Source organism: Diadema antillarum, unplaced genomic scaffold (genome assembly GCF_040938485.1).
Source record: "Diadema antillarum isolate AM-2024a unplaced genomic scaffold, OU_Dant_1.0 seq00000769_RagTag, whole genome shotgun sequence".
In the NCBI taxonomy this organism is placed as follows: domain Eukaryota; kingdom Metazoa; phylum Echinodermata; class Echinoidea; order Diadematoida; family Diadematidae; genus Diadema; species Diadema antillarum.
In genome coordinates, this window is record NW_027271659.1 from 478,652 (window position 1) to 500,696 (window position 22,045).

The 22,045-nt window shown below is 39.5% G+C and overlaps 1 protein-coding gene across 2 annotated transcripts; it reads left to right on the top strand.

The window, feature by feature from the left end:
- The first annotated feature begins 2,604 nt into the window (after nucleotides 1-2,604).
- LOC139738825 (eukaryotic translation initiation factor 5A-1-like) lies at nucleotides 2,605-20,628 on the top strand. Of its 2 annotated transcripts, none has more exons than XM_071649460.1 (5): nucleotides 2,605-2,650; nucleotides 8,094-8,278; nucleotides 13,265-13,369; nucleotides 15,767-15,898; nucleotides 16,504-20,628. In XM_071649460.1, exons 2-5 carry the CDS (start codon nucleotides 8,114-8,116, stop codon nucleotides 16,564-16,566), a joined length of 465 nt encoding a protein of 154 aa, XP_071505561.1. In that variant the 5' UTR covers nucleotides 2,605-2,650; nucleotides 8,094-8,113; the 3' UTR covers nucleotides 16,567-20,628. The 2 variants fall into 2 exon arrangements, with proteins under 2 accessions (XP_071505561.1, XP_071505562.1); XM_071649461.1 differs by having other exon boundaries at nucleotides 2,626-2,682.
- Nucleotides 20,629-22,045: the final 1,417 nt, after the last annotated feature.

Consider the following 22,045-nt stretch of genomic DNA (forward strand, 5'->3'; position numbering starts at 1 on the left):
AGTAAAAATTAAAGAAAAATATAGAAAAAAGTAATTGAATAAAATCTAAAATGTTTTAAACCTTTATAATGCCGATAATGGATTACTAGTAGGCCTATATCTAAAAAAATAGGAGCTATATTATGTCAGGCTTTACAAACGCCCCAACCCCCCCCCCCTCGTATATATAACATACATAAAAATCGAATTGAGGCATAAATGTGATTTTCCATGACACCACCATATTCATGAAATTATCACATTTGACATAAAGGGGTGTTCATGCCTACTTCTATAACTGGATAGATATGATTTAGATGAAAGATAGAAACAATCGACTGGTCGAACATTGGCCGTCAAGACTGTTTTGCAATCCCGGGGTTTTCCAGGCCTATTTCGTGAAATTGTCATTCATTTTCATTTTATGCCACATTGGCAACTTCGTATCCTGTAGGTGACTTTGGTGAAAAGATTTCACGTTAATTTTTTTTTTTTTTTTTTAGGCACCCATATTAGTGGTCATACGTTAAAATACTTATGATGTAAGCATTCAATTTCGTATTTGGACATGAAATTCCAAGTTTGTACAGTCACATTATAATACATAGTACGATAGGCTGGATAACCACTTTATATACTCACTGTCAATATTTCATTTTTTAGCATTTTCATTATTGAACATTCAAGTTCGTTATGTATAATATAAGCAAGAATGTTTATGTCCGGCTTTTAATTGAATACTTAAGGCGCGGTCAGACTGGCAAAAGATCTAGACTTTGAAGAGTTTGTTCGCAAAATCCGATAAGTCCATTTTTGAAGATTTTGAAGTACGGTCTCTGTCATAAAGTATACAAAATAATACCTTTTAAATGACTATATTGGTCACTACATAGATTAAAGGTACATTTTTGAAGTTATGGTCAAAAGAAGCAAATATTTTCCTATTATTCTCTTTATTTTTCTTGACCTTTAATCGCAACTATCTCCATTTGGCAAATATGGACTTATCGGTTTTTGCAAACAAACTCTTCAAGTTTACATAGCGAAGCAGTCTTCGCGATCTTTGTCGTGCGGTCACACTGGCAACCAAACTTGGATCGAGAAAATTTGAATCGTACGCGGGCGCAAGAAAGAAGAAAGAGCTCACCGTCCCATGGCTAGTGATTGTGACGTAACAATACACATTTGTACAAGACAATGGCCTCGCGCTTCGGAGACATCGTGGTCCGCTCGCAAACAGAATAATGAAGATCGAGAAGTTTGGCGGCAAGGCTGGTGAGGGAAATATCCCTGTTAGTTGGAATGGGAAATTTCGGGATAAGATTTGCGGAGAAATTTCGCGGGAAGTTTGCGGTCACACAGGCAAAACTTTGAGATCTTAAAGTTCGCGAAGTTAATCTTCTCTATCTTTTGCCAGTCTGCCCGCGCCTCATGTATTTTTTTTCTTTTGATAGAATTATGTTATCTAAACTTCAAAACAAAATCCTAATTTCGTCATGTCATCACAGGGCTTTCTTTATCTCTAATTCAGCCTACTTCTTTATTCAGTAAAGATCGTCATAATTATGTTTGCCATCTTTGTTTTAATTAAGATCGTCATGTTGATTTTTTTTTTGCACTATACGAAGGAATACATAAGGTGTCATTACTTTGGGCCCCCACCATTTTTCTTTTCTTTTCTTTTCTTTTTTTTTTTTACCCCGGAAGTGCGTGAGTGGCACTAAAAAGAAATAGGTAGAGATCTTCACGTGTGAGCGCGGTAAGGTAGATTTTTTTTTTTAACCTTCATTTTTTTTTTTGCTTGTTAGCTCATGAAACCCCGGAAGTGAGCCCCACCCCCCCCCCCCCCCATTTTGAAAATGCTCTGCTGGCCCTAAAATGAATGAAAACCTACTTCCAATAAGATAGTTTCCAATGGTTATCAAATTTTCCACCCGTCTAACATACACCTTATGTATTCCTTCATTGTTCAAATTAACGCGGTGATCAATTATTAAATCTACTTTAAGAGAAGCTGTGCTCTTACCATGAGTGTGTGTGGTATATGTAGGAGAGTGCATCCCTATACACACAGTTTCCAAGGAGACTGTAACGCTTCCATAGATAAATAAAACAACGAATACAATCATTGTGTATTGTCTGAAACCCTGAAGAAGTCGCGTACAGCCCATCTTAATTTGAGTGCAACCATTTTTTTTAATGGTTATAATGCATCACTGATCTCTTCCTTTCATCTTCATGTAGGCCATCATTATTTAATATTGCAAAAATAAAATAAGTCCGTATAATACAATTAATTATTAATAATCATTACGATGATTGGTCAGTGAAAAATTGTCTTACTATTTAAAGCGTGTACACAAAAATAACATCATTCATGATTGTTGATTTTTGCACGAACTGCTATGTATTTCATTTTTACAATTTGGTGTCTCAAAGACTAACTACATGAAGAAAATGACGTACAAATAATAAAACGGAACAATTTGTCATTCAACCTACATTAAATATCGGGGGGGAAAAATGATGGACTGTCATCAGCAGCGCAGTGACTGTTCTATGCATGTGTAACAATTCAACGAAGGTGGCGCTATATCAATTTCTGATGCGCATGCGCATGAATTACAGCAAGTTGTCTTTCCTTCGCCTCCGTTCCGCAGATCTTGCACGTGTAAGTATCGTGATTGTTGGGGCCCTTGTAAGGTAATTAAATCCATTGTTTACGTTATTCACTGGGTTGATGGTGAAGAACATGTGTAAAATCATTCGTAGACCAGTATTGTAAAGCGAAATTATTCATTTTAAGCATGTCTAACTTGAAAATACAAACGTGATGTTGCAGAAATAGGTACGTCTTACGCGCCATGTTGTAATCGGCGCGCCGCCACTCTCTGCCGCGTACCGCAGCGTACATGTGTACGTTGTAAATGTATGGGATGGCAGTGCAGTGGCGGTGTGTCTGCAATAGCATGGGGCATGGTCATTCATTGTTGTATACCGACACGAGGGCAAGGTTTGTGCATGCACTACAGTACACTAAGCCACATGGGTGCGGCAAAATCTCTGTGGATTAGTGCAGTGTTAGTAAGCCAAGACAGGATTGAGAACAGAATATTTGTTGATGATTTGAATTATTTACAATCAGTAAATTACAAATGTGAAGTTGTAGAATGGAGTGCCTGGAAATGGTGTATTTTGGCCTGGTTTTGCCATCTAACGTCAGAATAAGTGAGTCGGTGAGAGGTTAGAGTGGACTGAGATAGGCTCATTCAATAGAAATCAAAAAATGTTCTACGTTCTTCAAAAGAACTCTCAAGTCTCATTGCAAAGTAAAAAACCACAAAATCGTACCTTGTGCCTTGGAACTTCAAAAATGTGATTTTGATCAGTAAAATCTGACCCCAAAATTTGATTACAGTATGTAAGAAATTACGTGTTGATTTTTTTACCACAAACCATTGCCGATATCGCGTGATAGTTGTGATCGAACCTTGTGCGTGTCCGTATTTTTAAATGTGCGCTCTGAAGTCTACGTTGTCTGCTACGTCACCGCTCAGCGCCTGCTAGTGATGGGTGCGCGTCCATGGCATCAGGGAGTCCCGTTTCGCACAAGGCATCGCCTGAAGTAGGCTGGCAGACTATGCTGTACTTGTTTATTTGCAGGATGGCCTAGCGGCGCGGTGTTCGGCGTCATGCGATGCGTATGTCAAAGTCAAATTGCTCATTTATTACCGAAATGCGTGCATGTGTCAACGGCTACCCACGGAGGTGGAAGGAATTTCTGAATAACTAGTGTTAGACTAAGTTAGGTTTTTTTTTTGGTGGAATTCAACAAATTTAAATTAATGACGATGAAAAGGAGGCAAGTTTGTTGCATGGCATTTGTACGTTTGTATGCAAACTTCAACGTATACAACTATAGACGCACGCACGGGTTTGTTCCCGTGCGCGCGGAGAAAATACAACAACACGCAAACTTTGACTCGAGATCGACTGAAAATTGTCTTGCAGTGCCCCTACTTCCAGCTGCCACACACCCGTTGCGCTGGCTGGCGCAGCTTACAATATGTAGGTTGTGCATTGAAGAAATCGTTCATCACCTAAGCTTTCCGAAAATGTCAAACAAAATAATGAAGTTTGCATTTAATATAGGTAAATAGACAAAGACATAACTTCACGAACTTTCGCTGCAAATTTGGTACAATACGTCATGAATCATCCCAATTTGCGCTGAAATTCCGGCTTTCCGAAGGTAACTGTCACCTTCGCTGGTAAGTGAAAATCCTGTATTTTCGATACGTACCGAAAAATGCCTGTTCACACAAAGTGAAAACTAATATCCTTCCACGAATTTCCATTGACACATGCACTAAAAATTCGCAGTGATAGCACAACGATCATCCCGCATATAACAAGTATGCCTATGGGGATACAGTGACGTACAGCGCACATTGAATTTCGGTGCACATATGCGGCAGTGGCAGCTAGGGCCATTGGCGGTGCCTAACTTAGACTTGTCTCGGCTCAGCTGAGAAAGTGAGACAGATTCACTATTCAGTAAAGTATGACATTGACTCATAATTGAGCAATCTGTCTGTAGGGGGAGTAAGTGTAATCGTTATTGTTCTTGTCCTGAAACCTAGTTTTCTAAATATTATTGAGTAGATATATTGAACTCGAACTATGAAAACCCAACAGCTATTTCATACCTGCACTTCAGCTGTTTTTGTAGCTACATTAATGTGTAAATGCCCGGCATGGCCATGGGCATGGTAAGAATTCTATTTTCTTCGTGTATAAGACGGCTAAAAAGCCTTGCTGTCAGGTGTGCTTATACTACATACATATGTACATTAAAAAAAGGGACTTTTCAATTGGGTGAACAAGAACGATGCCATGCCGACCGCAGGCCGCAAGTGTATGACAAGGCGTCAAGCGTCACATCCTAATGTTGAGCCGCTGCTGAAAAACATTTCGATTTCAGGTGTCACATCTCGTGGCTTGTGCAGGTGGTGCATATGTGGAATTTGTGACTTTGTTTTTTTCTTTAATATTTAATATTGCCTTTGTCTTTGACTAAATGCCGAATAAGTATCCTGGGATGAGTTTGGATTTTAAAACATGATGCATAGTAAGGCGGCAAAGTGCAATGGACAGCTGCACCATGCAAAGCACCAAGACATGATTGCATACAGCACTACATGTAAATGTGTGTTTGGGACTAGAGTATTTGTACAACATTGTATGCAGTTGCAAATTACAGGACATTGGGAGGGCAAATAAAGTAGGTACCAGAGGCTGCCTGTAGTTTGTATGTCAGCGATGCTGCTGCGACGTATCAAGATCATAAGCTTTCATGTAATTATCAATATTCTCTCGAAAATAATAGGACAACAGGTGAATAGAGCTCTGATTTGCGTGGAGTCATCGTTATATTTTTTGCGATTTTGTCTGTTTTTTTTTTTCATGCTAGTTTCTAGTGAGCAAAATGCGCGAAAATTTCAACACCGCGAAAATTTCCACTAAATATTGCAGTATGTGCCAGCTAGTGGAAGGGTTTGCAGCGCGAGATGATAGGCGGTACACACAATAAAGGTGGGGGGGGGGGGGAGATGAAGAATAGCTCTTACCCCATTAAGGACGAGTCAAGAGTATACTTGTGAAAGCATCTATGGAAATGCCTGTTAACTTGTAGTAAAATCAAACTGTCCTCAATGGATTAATAGTGAGGGAGGAAGAGGTGATATTGCAATACATGTAGCCATACATCCCCTCCAGCTTTTCATTCCCGAGTGAACCAAACTGTACACATAGTATACTGCCTTACACAGGACTCTACATACATTTGTACTGTAGTATCAGGATGCATTGTTGTTAAATGTGGTACACACTATGTGTGTATTGATATATTGATCACAGTTTTGATGTCAGAGGTAACAAAATGTAAGGAAAATCGTGTGTGTATTTTGATTTTGAATGTCCCTGCAAACTGCAAAATCTGCCTGTCTTATGTAAACATTAGCAGAATTGAATTCTCATTTATACCGGGTAATCTGTAAGTTAAGGATTGTCATAACTTCCAAATGTTGATGGTTTAACACACTCGGAATAGTGGGTGCCAGGCAGATGATATCTGCATGTTAACCTATTCCATACTGAATTTTGAAATGCCTGTAGACTTAATACATAGGCCGTCAGGCTCGCGTACTCAACGGGTTAATTGGAAGAAGCATGGCAAATTAAAGCAATCCTGTTTGTCTGAATCAGTCGGCCTGTTTCAGTCACACAGGGATGAGTGAGAGGTAGAGTCCAGCACATTTCAGGACGCCAATCAGTCTGACTTCCTGTGGAAGAAGTGCTCTATTCTCAGCTTCATGCTCGATGCTGTCACACAGTTTAGCATTATTGTGTGTTCTTCCTGTACCAGGATGATATTAATTAATAGCAAAGATCCTACACACTATTTAAGATGGTCAATTCTCGCGATTTTGCATGGCTGCTGGTGAAACGGAAGTGGCTGCCGCCCGCTATCGTTGAGCGGAATCGAACAAGCGTTTAGCCTTTTGCAAAGGCAGCTCGCAATAAGTGAGTGTGGCGAGAAGACCTTGGGAGAGCTACACTGAATTGACGGCCAGCGCATGCACACACAGACATCTTATCCATTCATGGATTTGAAATTTGTGCGCATGTGATGTGTGCGCATGAGAATGAGAATAAACCTCACTGTAAAATGTGTATTAGCACAGTGATGTACGTGCATGCTTTTAGATCTCTTGGTAGTGATGACATTCTCAAAACTTTTGCATGCTGGAGTGTTTTTCCTTACATTATTGGAGCACCTTCACACAGCTCATTCAGTGAAGTTTGACAGTTTTATCTGAAATTGAGCCACTCACAGTTTTACATTGTATTGAAATTATAAGCATGCTAAAGGTGACAGTAACTTATCAGCTCTCAGTTTCCTATTGAAAGTTATGCACTTCTGGCTGGGAAAAAAAAAAAAAGAAAACAAAGAGAATGAGGTGCCTGGGAATTGTTCAAAGATATTTTCTATAAAACAAAAATAATTTTGAATGACACTCGATAAGACGAGACATCCTCTGTGTATACATTGTATGTTGACTATTAAAAGCACTTCCTTTTGTTCAGTGAGTAATATTTGTTTTAGAGACATTTCTAGGTGCTGAAATTATTTGCATTTAATATACCCTAATGCTCTCCTGTAGGTGGACATATTCACAAGTTCCGTGCTTCATAGACCAGCTATTTTTCATTGAAGTGGATCCATTAAAGGGCAAGTTCGCCTTCATAGACATGTGGGCTGAATGAATGCAGCAATATTATTAGAACACATCAGTTAGAGTTTGAGCAAAATCGGACAATCCGTTCAAAAGTTATGAATTTTTGAAGTTTCTGCTCAGTCACGGCTGGATGACAAGACTACTATAGCTTGTGATGTCACATGAGTACAACGATATAAAGGAAGAATAAAGAAAATTCAACATGTTTCCATTTTTCTCGCGTAACAAAAGAACACTCGACTTCTCTCTTTCAGAGGGAAGGGGGAATAATATTACCCTTAAATACTTCAGTAGCAAGTCGAAGAAATGTGCAATTTATTCAAAAAGTAAAGTTTTGTGAAATTCTCTTTGTATTCTTATTCCTTATATAGTTGTACGCATGTGACATCATACACACTGTAGTAGTCTTCTCTTCCAGCAGTGACTGCGCAGATACTTAAAATATTCGTAACTTTTGAACGGATTGTCCAATTTTCCTCAAACTTTCACTTATGTGTTCTACTAATATTGCTGCATTCTCTCAATCCTTATGTATATGAAGGTGGACTTGTCCTTTAAAGCATTAAGGACCATTACGGAGGAATTTAAATACCTAGTTCAAGATCAAGTTTACAGACAATCAAGGGACCTGCAGCCGTACTCTTCGTGCAAGAACTGGGAAACAAACATGTAGTGTGAAGCTGTACTGAACGGTGTAGATAGCACACACCTCAAACCAGGAATGCTACAATTTATATTCTGTGGTCTTGTGTACTGCACCAGAGCACTCCCTCATTTTATTTTTTCTTTTTTTTTCTGCTTCATTTTATGTAGAAGAAAGAAACAAAAGCACCATGGCTGATGACCAAGATTTCAGTGTTGGTGAGTCGGGTGCCTCGTCAACTTACCCACAGCAATGTTCTGCACTCCGCAAGAATGGCCACGTTGTCATCAAGGGTCGTCCGTGCAAGATCGTAGAAATGTCAACTTCCAAGACTGGCAAGCACGGCCATGCTAAGGTATGCCCACTGATTTACCACTCTGTGAAAATGTAGGAGTTTTATTTTTTATCTGTTTTCACATGCTGTGTGTGTTTTTGTCGAGCCCACCGGAGGTGAGGGGAGACTAAGGGATCGCTTGTGGCGTCTGTCCGTCAGTCCATCGTCCTTCCGTCCGTCTGTCCGTAACGCTACAAAAACTTCAATAACTCTTTACTCTGGGCTTCAATTGCAATCAAACTTCAAGGGAAGAGGGATCATACAAAATTTCACATTTTACCATAAATGAAGGTCACCTCAAGGTCAAAGCTCACAGGCAGGGGTCAATGAACTTCAGGGCCCCTATGTTAAGTTCTTATGGCGTGTTTCTATTATGGGTCATAACTTTTGATCCATAGGTCCGTTTGTGACCAAACTTGGATGGTAGATGTCCCTTGGGGAGTGGATGGTCACTTCAAGGTCAAAGGTCACAGGCAGGGGTCAACAAACTTTAAGGGCCTAATGTTAAGTTTTTATGGCACGTTTCTTTTTTGCCATAAATTTGTACCCTTTTGTATCTCTTTTTTTTAGCTGTTATGTCCCATTCACGAACAATTGTGACCCGCGACAGCGGTTTCAGGCAAAAGTCGGGCATTTTGAAAATTCATGTTTTCACTGAATCACATTGCCCATTTCCTAAGCTTTGCATTGATATAAAACACTTGTATTCTTCGGCACCATAAGTTGGCATGGAAAGCGAAATAAAATGCACTTTTTAAGTTGTTAGCCTGACAAAATTGCGAGAAAACGGGCTTTGAAGTTTCACCTCTTACTCAAAGACAATGTTCGAGCGGCGATGCGAGGTGAGAATCACCCATCCGTACGATGGTGCCAATCGATGTTAAGCTCCGCCTCTAGCAACCACATCGCCTTCTGATTGGCTCACTGAGAGAGTCAAATTTCCCGGGCACCCTTCCTAGTAGCTCAGCGTGAGCCGAAAAACAATGCGGTTCGCTCGGGTTTGTAGATACCAGTACGTCTTTCAAGATGGCGGATACGATAATTGCACGTATTGTGTACATTGTGTATGGTATACGCATGACGCAATGGTCCACACGCCATGACCATGTGCATGTAAACGGGAGCGGGTGGCGAATCCACACATTTACAAATCGCGTTTTCATTGTTGTTGACTTGACTTTATCATTGACGACCCTTTTGAAGGCAGAAAAATGCCAGTGCTGGCAAGGGTCATGATTCTTGTTTGTTTTGCTTTTACAAACAGTGCATATTTTGCCTTGTTCGGTGGTGTTGATTATATCAAAACAAACAAACAAACACGTACGACTCGTTTGGTGAGATCTTGATGTGTAGTATTTGAATATAACTGGTTACATGTGACCTCTCCTTTCCTCTCATCATCCTTCCCTTGAGTCAGTCTGCTGTCATAATTCTTACTACATGTACAAGTAGACTATTTTTTTCTTTTCACACGATTATGTTGTGCTACATGATTTTTGTTTCACTTCCGTTGTCGAACAATGCGGTAGAATAGTTTGGATAGAAAGCCAAACGAAGAGCACGCACTATGACAGAGCGAGCGTATAAACCACTATAACAAGAACAATGGAGCATGTAATCATGCACGCGTGGACAAAGCACTCCCAAAACGCTGCAACTGGTGTCTCCGAAGGCCGAATTATGTAAATGTGTGCGACGCACCAGCCAATCGCATGCGAGACCATGCGCCGTAGCAACGCTGGGGATATTGGCGCGGTGTTCGAAAGAAGCTCGAAACTGACAAGTGCGATCCAACATAGGGTGCTTAAAATTCCATTTTCGATAGGAAAAATGTAGTCTTATGCTATGAAATTTAGTGTAGATGTAGAAAACATATCAAAGATTCGATTTCTGCAAAAAACCAAAAATCGACAAAAATAATGGTAAATATCTTTGTACCCCGCCTAGGAGGGAATTTGCTCTTGCGACTTTTGCCTGAAACCGTTGTCGCGGGTCACAATTTCTCTCACGCAAATGGGCGAGACACATTATGGCACTTGCCTTGTGTTTGTTCTTTCTTGTTTGTCTGTGGGTGCCTTTAATACACTGACCAATGGCAACCTCATTTTGTTGCTGTAACTCTCCTGTCAGACAAAATGACAAGGCTGCTGAAATTCTTGGTACAGTTTCAGTACGCTCCTCACAGACTGAAAAAAACACCCACATACACCGTCACATGCCATATAAAGACTTGGAAATATTGTGAGTGCGGTTGAAATTTGCTAGGCTACTATGTGTTTTATGTTTTGAAAGCAAGGTGGGGGGTGTTTCCTTTGATAGCTGCCTCTTCACTTAAGAATTGAAGCGCACCTTCACTCTGTGTGAAGACATACTAGCCTGAATGGATAGAAAATACCACATGTACAAGTTTCATTGAGCTCAGATATGAAGTAAAGAGTTACAGGACTTTAAAGGGGATAGCTAGTAACTGATCAGTGGGAATCAGTGGGAATGCGTGGGGGGGGGGGATAATTGTTCCAATTCTTGTGGGATTCATTTAAGAGTACATTATATATCTATTGTTGTGTGAAAATTATTTGCTTCAGAATGGTTTCATATTCAAGTAATGTGCAGTTTAATGCCCCGTCACTGTACAGGCATGCTAACCTGGGAACATTAAACTGCTCATTACTTGAATATGAGACCATTCTGAAGCAAACAATTTTCACACAACAATAGATATATAATGTACTCTTAAATGAATCCCACAAGGATTGGAACAATGATCCCTCAGCATTCCCACTGATTCCCACTAATCAGTTACTAGCCTACAACTGTATGCTAACATTTGCAGGCTATGAAAAAAGAAAAAAAAAAAAAAACAGCTTTAGTGCTTCGATTATGGCGCATAACTTTTGATGTAAATGTCCGTTTGTGACCAAACTTGGGTGGTAGATGTCCCTTGGGGAGTTGAAGGTCAGTACAAGGTCAAAGGTCACAGACAGGGGTCAACAAACTTTAAGGGCCCAATGTTAAAGGGTGTGTACAGTTCTGGTTGAGGTGAGGATTTAGCTTTTAACATTTTGCGAGATATTCAGATACCACTCTATGAGGTGTCAAAGAGCATGCAATTCTAAGGGGCATCAAAAGTTTATTTGATGAAAATCAGTTTTGAAATGACTGAGATATTCAAAAACAAGGTGAAATAAAGAGATCCTAGTAAAAGGCGTGGCCTGTAGTCTTTTATTATTGTCATTTTTTGGATATCTCAGCCATTTGAAAACTAATTTTCATCAAATAAATCCTTCTTAAAATTACATGCTCTTTCATATTTCATAAAAGAGGTTTCTCATTATCTCACTTAGGAATGTTTAAAACATGAATCCCCACCTCAACCAGTACTCTACAGCCCCTTTAAGTTTTTATGGCGTGTTTTGATTATGGCTCAAAACTTTTGATCCATACTGTATGTCTGTTTGTGACCAAACTTAGATGGTACATAGTAGATGTCCCTTGGGGAGTTCAAGGTCACCACAAGGTCAAAGGTCACAGACAGGGGTCAACAAACTTTAAGGGCTCAATGTTAAAGGGTGTGTACAGTTCTGGTTGAGGTGAGGATTTAACTTTTAACATTTTGCGAGATATTCAGATACCACTCTATGAGGTGTCAAAGAGCATGCAATTCTAAGGGGCATCAAAAGTTTATTTGATGAAAATCGGTTTTGAAATGACTGAGATATTCAAAAACAAGGTGAAATAAAGAGATCCTAGTAAAAGGCGTGGCCTGTAGTCTTTTATTATTGTCATTTTTTGGATATCTCAGCCATTTGAAAACTAATTTTCATCAAATAAATGTTGAATCCTGCTTAAAATTACATGCTCTTTCATATTTCATAAAAGAGGTTTCTCATTATCTCACTTCGGAATGTTTAAAACATGAATCCCCACTTCAACCAGTACTCTACAGCCCCTTTAAGTTTTTATGTCGTGTTTTGATTATGGCTTAAAACTTTTGATCCATACTGTATGTCTGTTTGTGACCAAACTTGGCTGGTAAATGTCCCTTGGGGAGTTGAAGATCACCACAAGGTTAAAGGTCGTAGGTGGGGTCAATGAACTTCTAGGATTTAGAAAAACATTAATTTCTTTTATGCGAATGGGCGAGACACATTTTGGCGCTTGCCTTGTTTCACTTTTCTCACATAATAAAAGAGTACTTGACTTGCCTCTTTCTTATTAAAAGGCAAGGGAAATAAAGAATATTACCCTTCATATACATAAAGTGACAAGCCAAGGGAATGTATAATTCTTTCCGAAAATGAAATTTTGTGAAATTCCCTGTCATAAACTCAAGAAGTCTCCTTATGATGCCAAGTCACTGTGATTCTGCATGAGGCTTCCTGAAAACTTTTCTCTTGATGTCATTGTAAAGAGAATATTTAAAAAAAAAAAAAAATCTTGATTTAGGAATCACTTTGCATGTGTAGATGCATCCAGCATCAAAGAATTCCCCGATCACTCTTTGGAACCTTTCTGATTTTGATGGATGTATGTTGGTAGCCTGTGATGGCCATGGGCTTTTAACCCATTGAAGGCCAGTCCCGAGTACACTCAGGCAGGTGTCTATGGGAAACGTGTGTTCCAGCCAAATTAGCTCATCCCTTTAACATGTTAAGACACAGCGACATCGGGATGTGTACTTTGGAGTGGGAAGGCTGCCCCGGCTCTGATATATTCAAGAATCCCTGTAACGATTGTGTGAAGAGCTTACTCTTCTGTTCCAGAAAGGAGGAGGCATTGTACAGCTAGCAGCTTACAATTAATGTAGACAAAATTTGAGCATGTTTGATGGGTCATTTTATAAAGCCATGACCTTCTACGGTACGTGTAGTCATGTTGACATTGTCTTATTATACATGTATGTCAAATTGCAAATTGTGTCAGTTGAATAACAAGTAATCAACATGTTTGTTTATTCATTATTTTTGTTTTGGTCTCTTCCCTTCTCCCCCTCCCCCCAATATGCAGGTTCATCTTGTAGGGATTGATATATTCACCGGCAAAAAGTATGAGGACATTTGTCCATCCACCCACAATATGAACGTGCCTAACGTTTCGAGGAAAGATCTACAGGTAAGTCCCTACCAGATGTTCCAAAATCTTCTGTCGACACTGCTAAATTGAAATCTGGTTCAGGTATGTTGACTGGTGGTGGTAGGGCTACTATGATGATTATTGCTGCGTCAACATCTTCCAGCCATTAGTTTTCGTGTCTTGGTATATGTCCTTTTCGGATGAGAGAAAAAAAAAAGTAAGAAGATGGGTAAGAGTTATCTTGTCATAGTCACGTATAGAACCAGAAATGATGGTGGATGAAATAAGGCAGGGGTTGTGGGAGAAAAAAACACACATGGTGTTAGACTGAGATTATTGATGTACTTATTTTTTAATTGCCTCAGCCACAAAGTGTCGCCAGAGGCATTATGTTTTCGGGATGTCTGTCCATCGTCTTTTGATCTGTAAACTAGTTTGTGGAAAGCGTAAAAAAAAAAAAAAAAACTGTTTTGAGGTTTCCTAATGAAACTTGGCATTCATGCTGTTGGGTTCTCATGCACAAAGTCAAAGGTCAAGGTCAATGTATTAAAATTTCACCATTTCCCCCATATATATCAATGCAATGTGTGAAGTTATTTTCTTGAAACTTTGTGTGACATATATTGCCGGATAAAGATTCTCTAGGGAAAGTTCTGGGCCATGGGGTTATCTTTTGATAGGTTGAGTGAAAATGCTGAAATTTTCTCTTTTTTCTACATATCTCGGAAATGTCTCGAGGTATTTTTATGAAACTTATACTGCCTGACGATGATTCTCGTGGGAAGTTTGGGGTCAAAGGTCAAATTTTACTCAATGTATAAACTTAATCATACTAGGATTGTACATGCATTGCTGCAAAACTAATTCTGTAGGGAGAGATTTTGGCCATGGGGTCAAACGTCAAGTGAAAAAGTTGAAATATCACAATTATTTACCATATTTTGAAAATACCTCAAAGTATTGGCATGAAAATAGATGTAAACCTGTTAGAGCTTATTTGAAGAATTGTGGGTCATGGGGTCAAATGGCAAGGATCAAAGGTCAAGCGACGATGATCCAATTCCCAACTACTTGCTCTCTGTAGTAAGCAATTAAAGCTAACCATGCAAATGAAGCCCAGGTCAATGAATGTAAACACTCATTTCAATTTTTTGCCAGTTTTGTGAAACTGTCATCTCACATTGTCCAGACGTACCTACGTATTGGGAGAACCATGCGATATGGCGGAGGCATATTTCTAGAACCTATTTTCAGTATGTTTACAGTTTGACATGTGCAGAAATGTCATAGTTTGCAGAAGTACAGCATAAAGTAGGTGAACCAACAGTGAACTCAATTTATTGGTGATGCTGATCGCGGAAAGAGCTCATCAAAATTTACTCCTTCGGAATAACATGCACATAGTTGCTCATTCATTTGGTGTGCAGAGTAAGATTCAACATATTTTCACTTTTCAAGTATAATGACAGATTTGACTTACCTCTTCGAGTAAACGGGGAGTTATACACCACGTGTATTACCCTTAACAAATGTCAGTAACAAGTCGAGGGAATGTGTACGTTTCATAAATAAATGACATTTTGTGGAACTCTGTATATTTTCTTTTTTTTTTCATCATGAACTTTAGTAGTCATCTCATCCAGCGTGGCTGCTCCAAAATTTTGAAAATTGAAAACTCTTCAACATTCTTCAAACTTTGCTGATGTGTATTGTACTATTGTATTGGTGCATTCCGTCAGTCCACTTATTATACAGTCAAACCTATCTACAGCGGCCACCCAGGGGAGACTAAATAAGTGGCCGTTATGGACACGTGGCCGCTATAGAGAGGTTATCCAACTTTGTGTGCATTGCCTACATTTACGTGTTTCATCGTTGTATACATCTATGAGTACTTACACGTACATGTACATTTGTATGTGTGTACGTATGCACACGTGTGTTTCATGCATTGAACAATGCTGGTGTTTATAAAATTGTGGCACAGTAGCATGTGTACAGTCGCGAAGAAAGCTAAACCCTAGTGCATGATAATGACTGAATGAGTGATGAATGCAGCGATGGCAATCACTGAAGGTTGCCCATGAATGACTGGCACAGCTACAAAGCAGAAAAACACACTGAATTATTGGCTCGGGTACAGTTCCATCGAGTCTCTGGCCGCTATAGACGGGTAAAATCTGCCGCGGGAGACAAAATTTGTGGCGGCTGGCCGCGTTAGACAGGTAGCCCCTATACAAAGGGTCTTTAACAGGGATTTTCTCATGGGGAATTTTTCAGTGGCCGCTATATACAGGTGGCCGCTAAGGCAGGTTTGGCTGTATAGACAATATTTGTGTTTCATGCTCCTTATATTGTCCAAAGTCTGAGAATGTTTTGAATGTTGGGATGGAATGATGTGGATGATGCCTCTCTCTTTCCTTCCATTCTCCTCAGCTTACCAACATCGATGATGGTTACCTCAGTTTAATGGACGATGCCGGTGTGGTGAGAGAGGACATCAAACTGCCAGACAATGACCTGGGCAAGGAGATCACAACTCGCTACGAGAAGGATGACCAGATTTTGGTAAGCTCTGCTGGAAGCGAGAAATGCAGCATTTTTCCAGCTCTCTGTTGCGTATAGGAAACAGAAATAGGAAACAGAAAATAGGAAATTTCAAAAAACCACGATAGAATTATTTAGATTTTTTTTTTTTTCTGATGGCACAATTTTTAGAATTCTGGAAAGAATATGTACACCAAAAATGTGCCTCTTTGGAGCTTTCTTTTGTGTTTTATACGAAATGGTCTGATTTCATGCATACATTATGCATGAATTAGCATAGATGATAATTTCATAGATAATCCCGCAGGCAATGTGTCTGCCGATTTACATAGCGATCGTGCTGTTGATGGCCGAGATCTGGGGGGGGGGGGGGACTATTCTGCACCATATCTTCTCGTTCTTGTGCCAGGGACATTTCGTTGGTAGGCTCATTGGAAGGCTACTGTGGTGCTACTGTATACATTGTACCTCTTGTCAATGTAATTGATGCATTAACCTTTCAGACAAGAACTTATCATCACTTGTTTGTTTGGAAAATTCACCAATTATTTATTCAGTCGGTTTTGCCCTTTCACCTGACTATTATTTCTTGTTCTCTTTTTCCCTCTCTCTCTTCTCTTCTACAGTGCACTGTGCTTACCGCCATGGGTGAAGAGAGTGTCGTTGGTATCAAAAACATGACATCTTAGGAGAGACTGTGTTGTTGGTGGCATGGGCGTACAACCAGACTCGACAACCCGTCAAGAGTTTGCGTCCACTCTCCAGTGCTCTCGTACCGCGGGTCCACTGCTTTGTCCCCTGCACATCAGTTGCATTCAGAATGAATTTATCCAAATTTCTTTTTCCGGTACAGAGTCCCATCGCGTGTTCTTTCCTTGGCTCCTCATCTTTCCATTCCTAGAAAAAGAAAAAGAAAAAAAACCCAAGGTGTTCGTTCATTTGTTTGCATGAAATAAACTTTATTAAGGATCAACAAGAACAACAACAAAAAGTGATGATAAATTTAATCAAGCAGATAAGAGTTGAATTGAAGGATTTTTTTATTTTTTTATTTTTTTAAAATCACCAATATCTTGTGAATAATGGGAGGGGCTGAATCATTTTGAAATAATACTGATTGCATGTGCACTGTGTGACTACATTTACCTAATTTGTGATAAAATCTTTTGTTCTTCATTCCTGTCATGACTATAGTTTAATGCATGGGCAGGTCACAGCTGGTACAGGAAAGAAGATTGGGCACTAAGTTTTTCCCCTTTCGCGGTCTGCGCCCGATCGACTTCTTGTGTTTGTGTGACATTTGAAGAGATCTATACCAGCCTTTGATTGTATGTGCCGCTGTAAATCTTAAGTTTCCTGGAGCCTGTATTTGAAAGAATTAGCCTTGACGGGACCCTGTCGTAGAAGAGGTCTTTGGAATTCTGTGTGGTGATGCCAATTTGAACACTGCGTATAAATGAGAAAATCATAATTCTGGAATGATGTCAGTCATGCAGTCATATTATGTTTAAACAAAATTAAACAAACAAACAGCAAATACTAGAAGATAGAGCATGACAATCTTTCTATAAAAGAACGAAAAAAAAAAAATGAGTTATCTCGCATTGGACCATCGGGCCATTTCTTTGGCCGTTTTTGGTGAAGTTGAGGTTTACAAAGTGAGTCTATGTGTCACAGATATTTTAAAATTCTGGCTTTGTACATGTATGTTCTATTCACATTTTTGTTTATTTCTAATTTGTGGTGTGTCATCATGATACCGTATGAATGCGGAGATTATAAAAGAAAGAAAAGTGAGCGTGAAGCCGACTTTGGCAATACGCCCCATAGAGTTTTCTAATTTTTCTTTGTTTGTTTTTAATTTATATTTTCCTTGTAATGGAGTGGGACAAATTATGTATCGATTTACAGCTTATCGGGCAAATTCATATCTGTCAAACAACAACAAATCATTTTCCTGACATTTGGCTTTCGTGATGACGCATCACATTTGTTAGTGATGTGGAGGGTGGAAACCAATGATCTTTTTTTTTCATATGTCTGTGTGCATGATAGATGTAGCAACAAATGGAACAAAGCCTAATGAATCTTGTATGAAACGAGATTTATTTGTATCCTGTGACCGTGAGTGGATTACAAAGATCTGCATCATGTGGTAAAAAAAAAAAATAATAAATAAATATATGTACAGCATTGTTTTGCTCAAGATTGTGTACTCTTAATAGATTTGTGCTGCCCAACTTTACCAGCAAAAAAAAAAAAAAACTAGGAATACAGCGGAACCACGTTATAACGAGGTCGAATATTGCGAGACACCTGATATAACAAGGTAATTTTGCATTACCCATTCCTTCTACATTGTATATTCTTTTGTTGTCCCTGTTGTAACGAGAAAGCCAATATAACGAGGAATTTCACTGGTCCCAAGCATCTCGTTATAACGAGATTCCCCTGTACTGTGTATTTGGCAAAAGCATACTGTCTGTGTGAATGTCACAATAATATCAACATTTCTAAACTTACTTTTTCTCTGTTTTTGTTTTTGTTTTTATGTTATTAATAAGTCTGTTCCTGGACTGTTTTAATGGCATTTTTTTTTTCTCTTTCTTGTCAACACATGCCTGTAGAGTGTTCTCCCAAATATTTTCTGTTTATGATAGATAAGAGGGGTTATTGTGTGGGGGGTTTTATTTGTCAGCCGGGAGCCATGTTTTGTTGTAAGTAAAGAAAAAGCAAATTATCATTGCATATTTAGACTGTGCCTGAGTACACTGTAGTTACGCGTTGGAGTCGGTCCTCTATGTTGTGTTTGGTGATGGTTCATGTTGAACTGCATCCCATGTTACTACTTTATGGACTTCTGCTCCATCTCATCCCATTCTCGCTTGAGGACTCACAGGAGCGGTTCTCAGCCCAGGAGCACCATGGGAGTCATTTCGTCATTCGCCTTTGTGTACAATTTTGTTCTCCAGTGTCACTGGAGCATGGTCATTTCTGCATTTTGAAAAAAAAAAAAAATTGAAGAGGCAGATGCCAATTGACCATTAGCTAGATTACAAAGAACCTGCATTCGATTTGGCATTAGAGCCTCACATGTTCTTGATTTTGTGTACAGTAAGAATACATTTTACTGTGGAATGCAGATTTTCTATTGCATCATTGTCGCTCTCCTCACGAAAGCAGCATTTCTTCCCAGATGCCACGTGTGGTGCATTGTAATAGTCCCATCCAGTGTGTTCGAAAGCAGGTAAACCTGAGTGCTTATAAAGAAAGGAATTAATACATGTCGGTGGTCAGTGTCTTTTTTTTCTTCTTTGAATTATCTATTGATTTTTTTTTTATTTGGAATAGGGGAAAAAAAAATGTTTTAAAGATGTACTTGTTTCCAGCTCGTGGACGGTTTTGTAAACTTCTGCCGTGCCACGAGTGTGCTGCAGTCCAGTGCCTCCTCCGAGGGCTGGATGCTCTTTCGACGATCCATAGCCCCGAACCGCTTTCTGTCGGCGAGTGACGCTGCAGAATGGATCGATTTTGTTACGTCATTCTGCACTGAGATATTGCAGACCAGTAGAGACTCGGCCGTCAGCCTGTGTAGGGTAGGGTGACAGGGTGGACTTCCGTGCGCAAAGCTGTCAATGCCGAAAATTTGTTTTAGGTCCTTGTGGGACGGCAGTAAAAGAGCGAGGTCAAGATTGGTTGACTGAGCATATGTAATGTGACACTCTGATACACTCTAAGCAGATGACGGCATCATGTGTTGTTGTTTTGTTTTTTCTTTCATGAAATTATTCAAACTGCTATTCCTATTTGTAGAGAAGAATGGATATTTGGGAAACATTAACAAGGGGGGGGGGGGTGGAGTAAGATCTCTTGTTACAGTGTGTAAAATTTCGAAATTGTGTTTGTTTGGTGTTGATGAGAAAACATCAAATGGCTTTGTAGTGAATCAGTCTTCTTCTAGGATCTGTAGTGAGCACAAAAAAAAAAAAAAAATGAAGAGTAAAAAGAGATATATGTCGCAGGGCCTGTGAGTGCAAATTCATTTATCTCTTGTCGTGTGAACATGTCAGAGAGGTATGTACATTGCCGTCAAACCCCGAGTGCTACGGGAGGGAAATAGATGTAGCAACAAATGGTTCATTTCACGTGGAGCAAGTGTCTGGCAAGAAACTGACCACAGAGGGCTCACTTCTATAGTAAAGAGAGATGTCCTTCTGTATGCTGCGTTTTGCCTTGCATTGTTATTGTTTTTGTTTTTGTTTTTTCATTTCTTCCCTTGGAAACTATTGGAATCGTTCTCCGCAATTCCAAAGACAGGAGACAAAATGATAGCGTGATTGAATTTCTAGCACTTGACAAGTATCTCACATCGATGCAGCGACAGTTTGTATACCCAAAGCACTTGATGGAAGACAGAAAAAGAAAAAATCCATTACTGCTACATTTATGCTAAATTTTTATTCTGAAGTTATGGGTTATTCAGTATTAATGCAAGAATGATACCCAGACTGTAGATTATCAGTAGTTCAACCTGTATTGGGAAAAACAAAAGAGAACATGTAGAGCTTTGCTTTTATATACACATGAGGTAACATCACCAAAGCAATTGTAGCTTGTGCATGCAAAAGCTAGAAATGTTTTCCACAAATTCAGGTACAATTCTCGATTTAGCATTTACCGATTTGTCCATGTACCATTTACATCTGTAGGAGTTCTCAAGACACAATGTAATAAAGATATATAACTCAAAATGTTTGAACAACTGTCCAGAATTGTGTGTCTTTTCTTGATGCTGACATAGCTAGTAGCAGGGAGGCGTTGAGAGAAGGAGAAGAAACAAGAATCTCTCCTTGTACCCATGCTCTGTGCCGCCGAGAAGTTATGTGCTCCATCACTGATGTTAAAGGGAAATCCAGTCCAAATATAAGTTAGTCTGGTAATGCCCCAGTCACATAGACATCCCGGATCACCCCGGACCACTCCGGACCACCCCAGATCTGGGGAGAGATCCGTGTTGACGCCTTGGACATCCTTGGACATCCGTGTATGTCCGTGTAGATCCGGGCACATCTGGGAGGCCAACACGAGGTCAAAAACATCCGGGGTCATCCGGGGATTGCCATGTTGGCTGAGAAATCCGGGATGGTCTGTGTGGCTGCCTTGTAGCTGCCCTGTTGATCCGTGTAGATGCCGTGTTTGTCCGTGTAGACGCCGCGCTATTCTGGCCTTAAATCTGTGTAGCTGCCATGTTGATACTGTGTGTACAATCATATCAACACTCGTCGACACTTCATCAAGGTCGAAACTATCCTGGATCTCCGCGGATCACCGTGTAGATCCTTGAGGATCCGTATTTATATGTGACTGGGGCCTAAGAAAGAGTAAAATATTAAGAGTTCAGTGGTAAAATTTTGATCGAAATCAGATGAAAAATAAGGAAGTTACGACAATTTGCAGTTTCGCTAATATTTCAGGAAACAGTTTCTTGAAGCTATTCAACCAGGAATAACATGTTTGAGACTTCAATGACAGAAACATTGAATTTTCGTCATTTTGTGTGTGTGTGTGTGTGTGTGTGTGTGTGTGTGTGTGTGTGTGTGTGTACACAATCAGTGGAAAATTGTGAGCTTATGACTCATATGCATATTCATATCCACAGTACCAGAATTGTTTTGCAGAAATTTGCAAAACTTCAAAATGTCATACTGTAACTTCCTTATTCTCCATCCAATTTCAGTCAAATTTTTACCTTTGAATTTGTAAGATTTTATTCTTCTTTGTCAAATTAACGTATCCATTGGACTGGATTTCCCCTTTAATAAATTGCTTCGGCAAAGAACAGCATTCCTGAAATACAACATACCTAGCCAGCAGCAATTCACCGTCCCCTTCAGAATTTTCTGCGGCAATTGTAAAGTGTGCAAAGAATATGGGACACATGAAGAAGATTAGTAGAAAGTGTACTTCTTTAACAGTAAAATGCTACTAAACACTCTGAAACACGCTTAGTCAAGTACATGTACTTCATTCGAAAGATTTAACAGTAAGTGCTAAGCCTGATGAACAATGATTATTTTGCACAAATGTACGCACTCGTGTTGACTTTTTATGAGATTCTATTACTCCTTATTCAGTTTTATTTATTTTTTTAAACCTGACGTAGCTCTA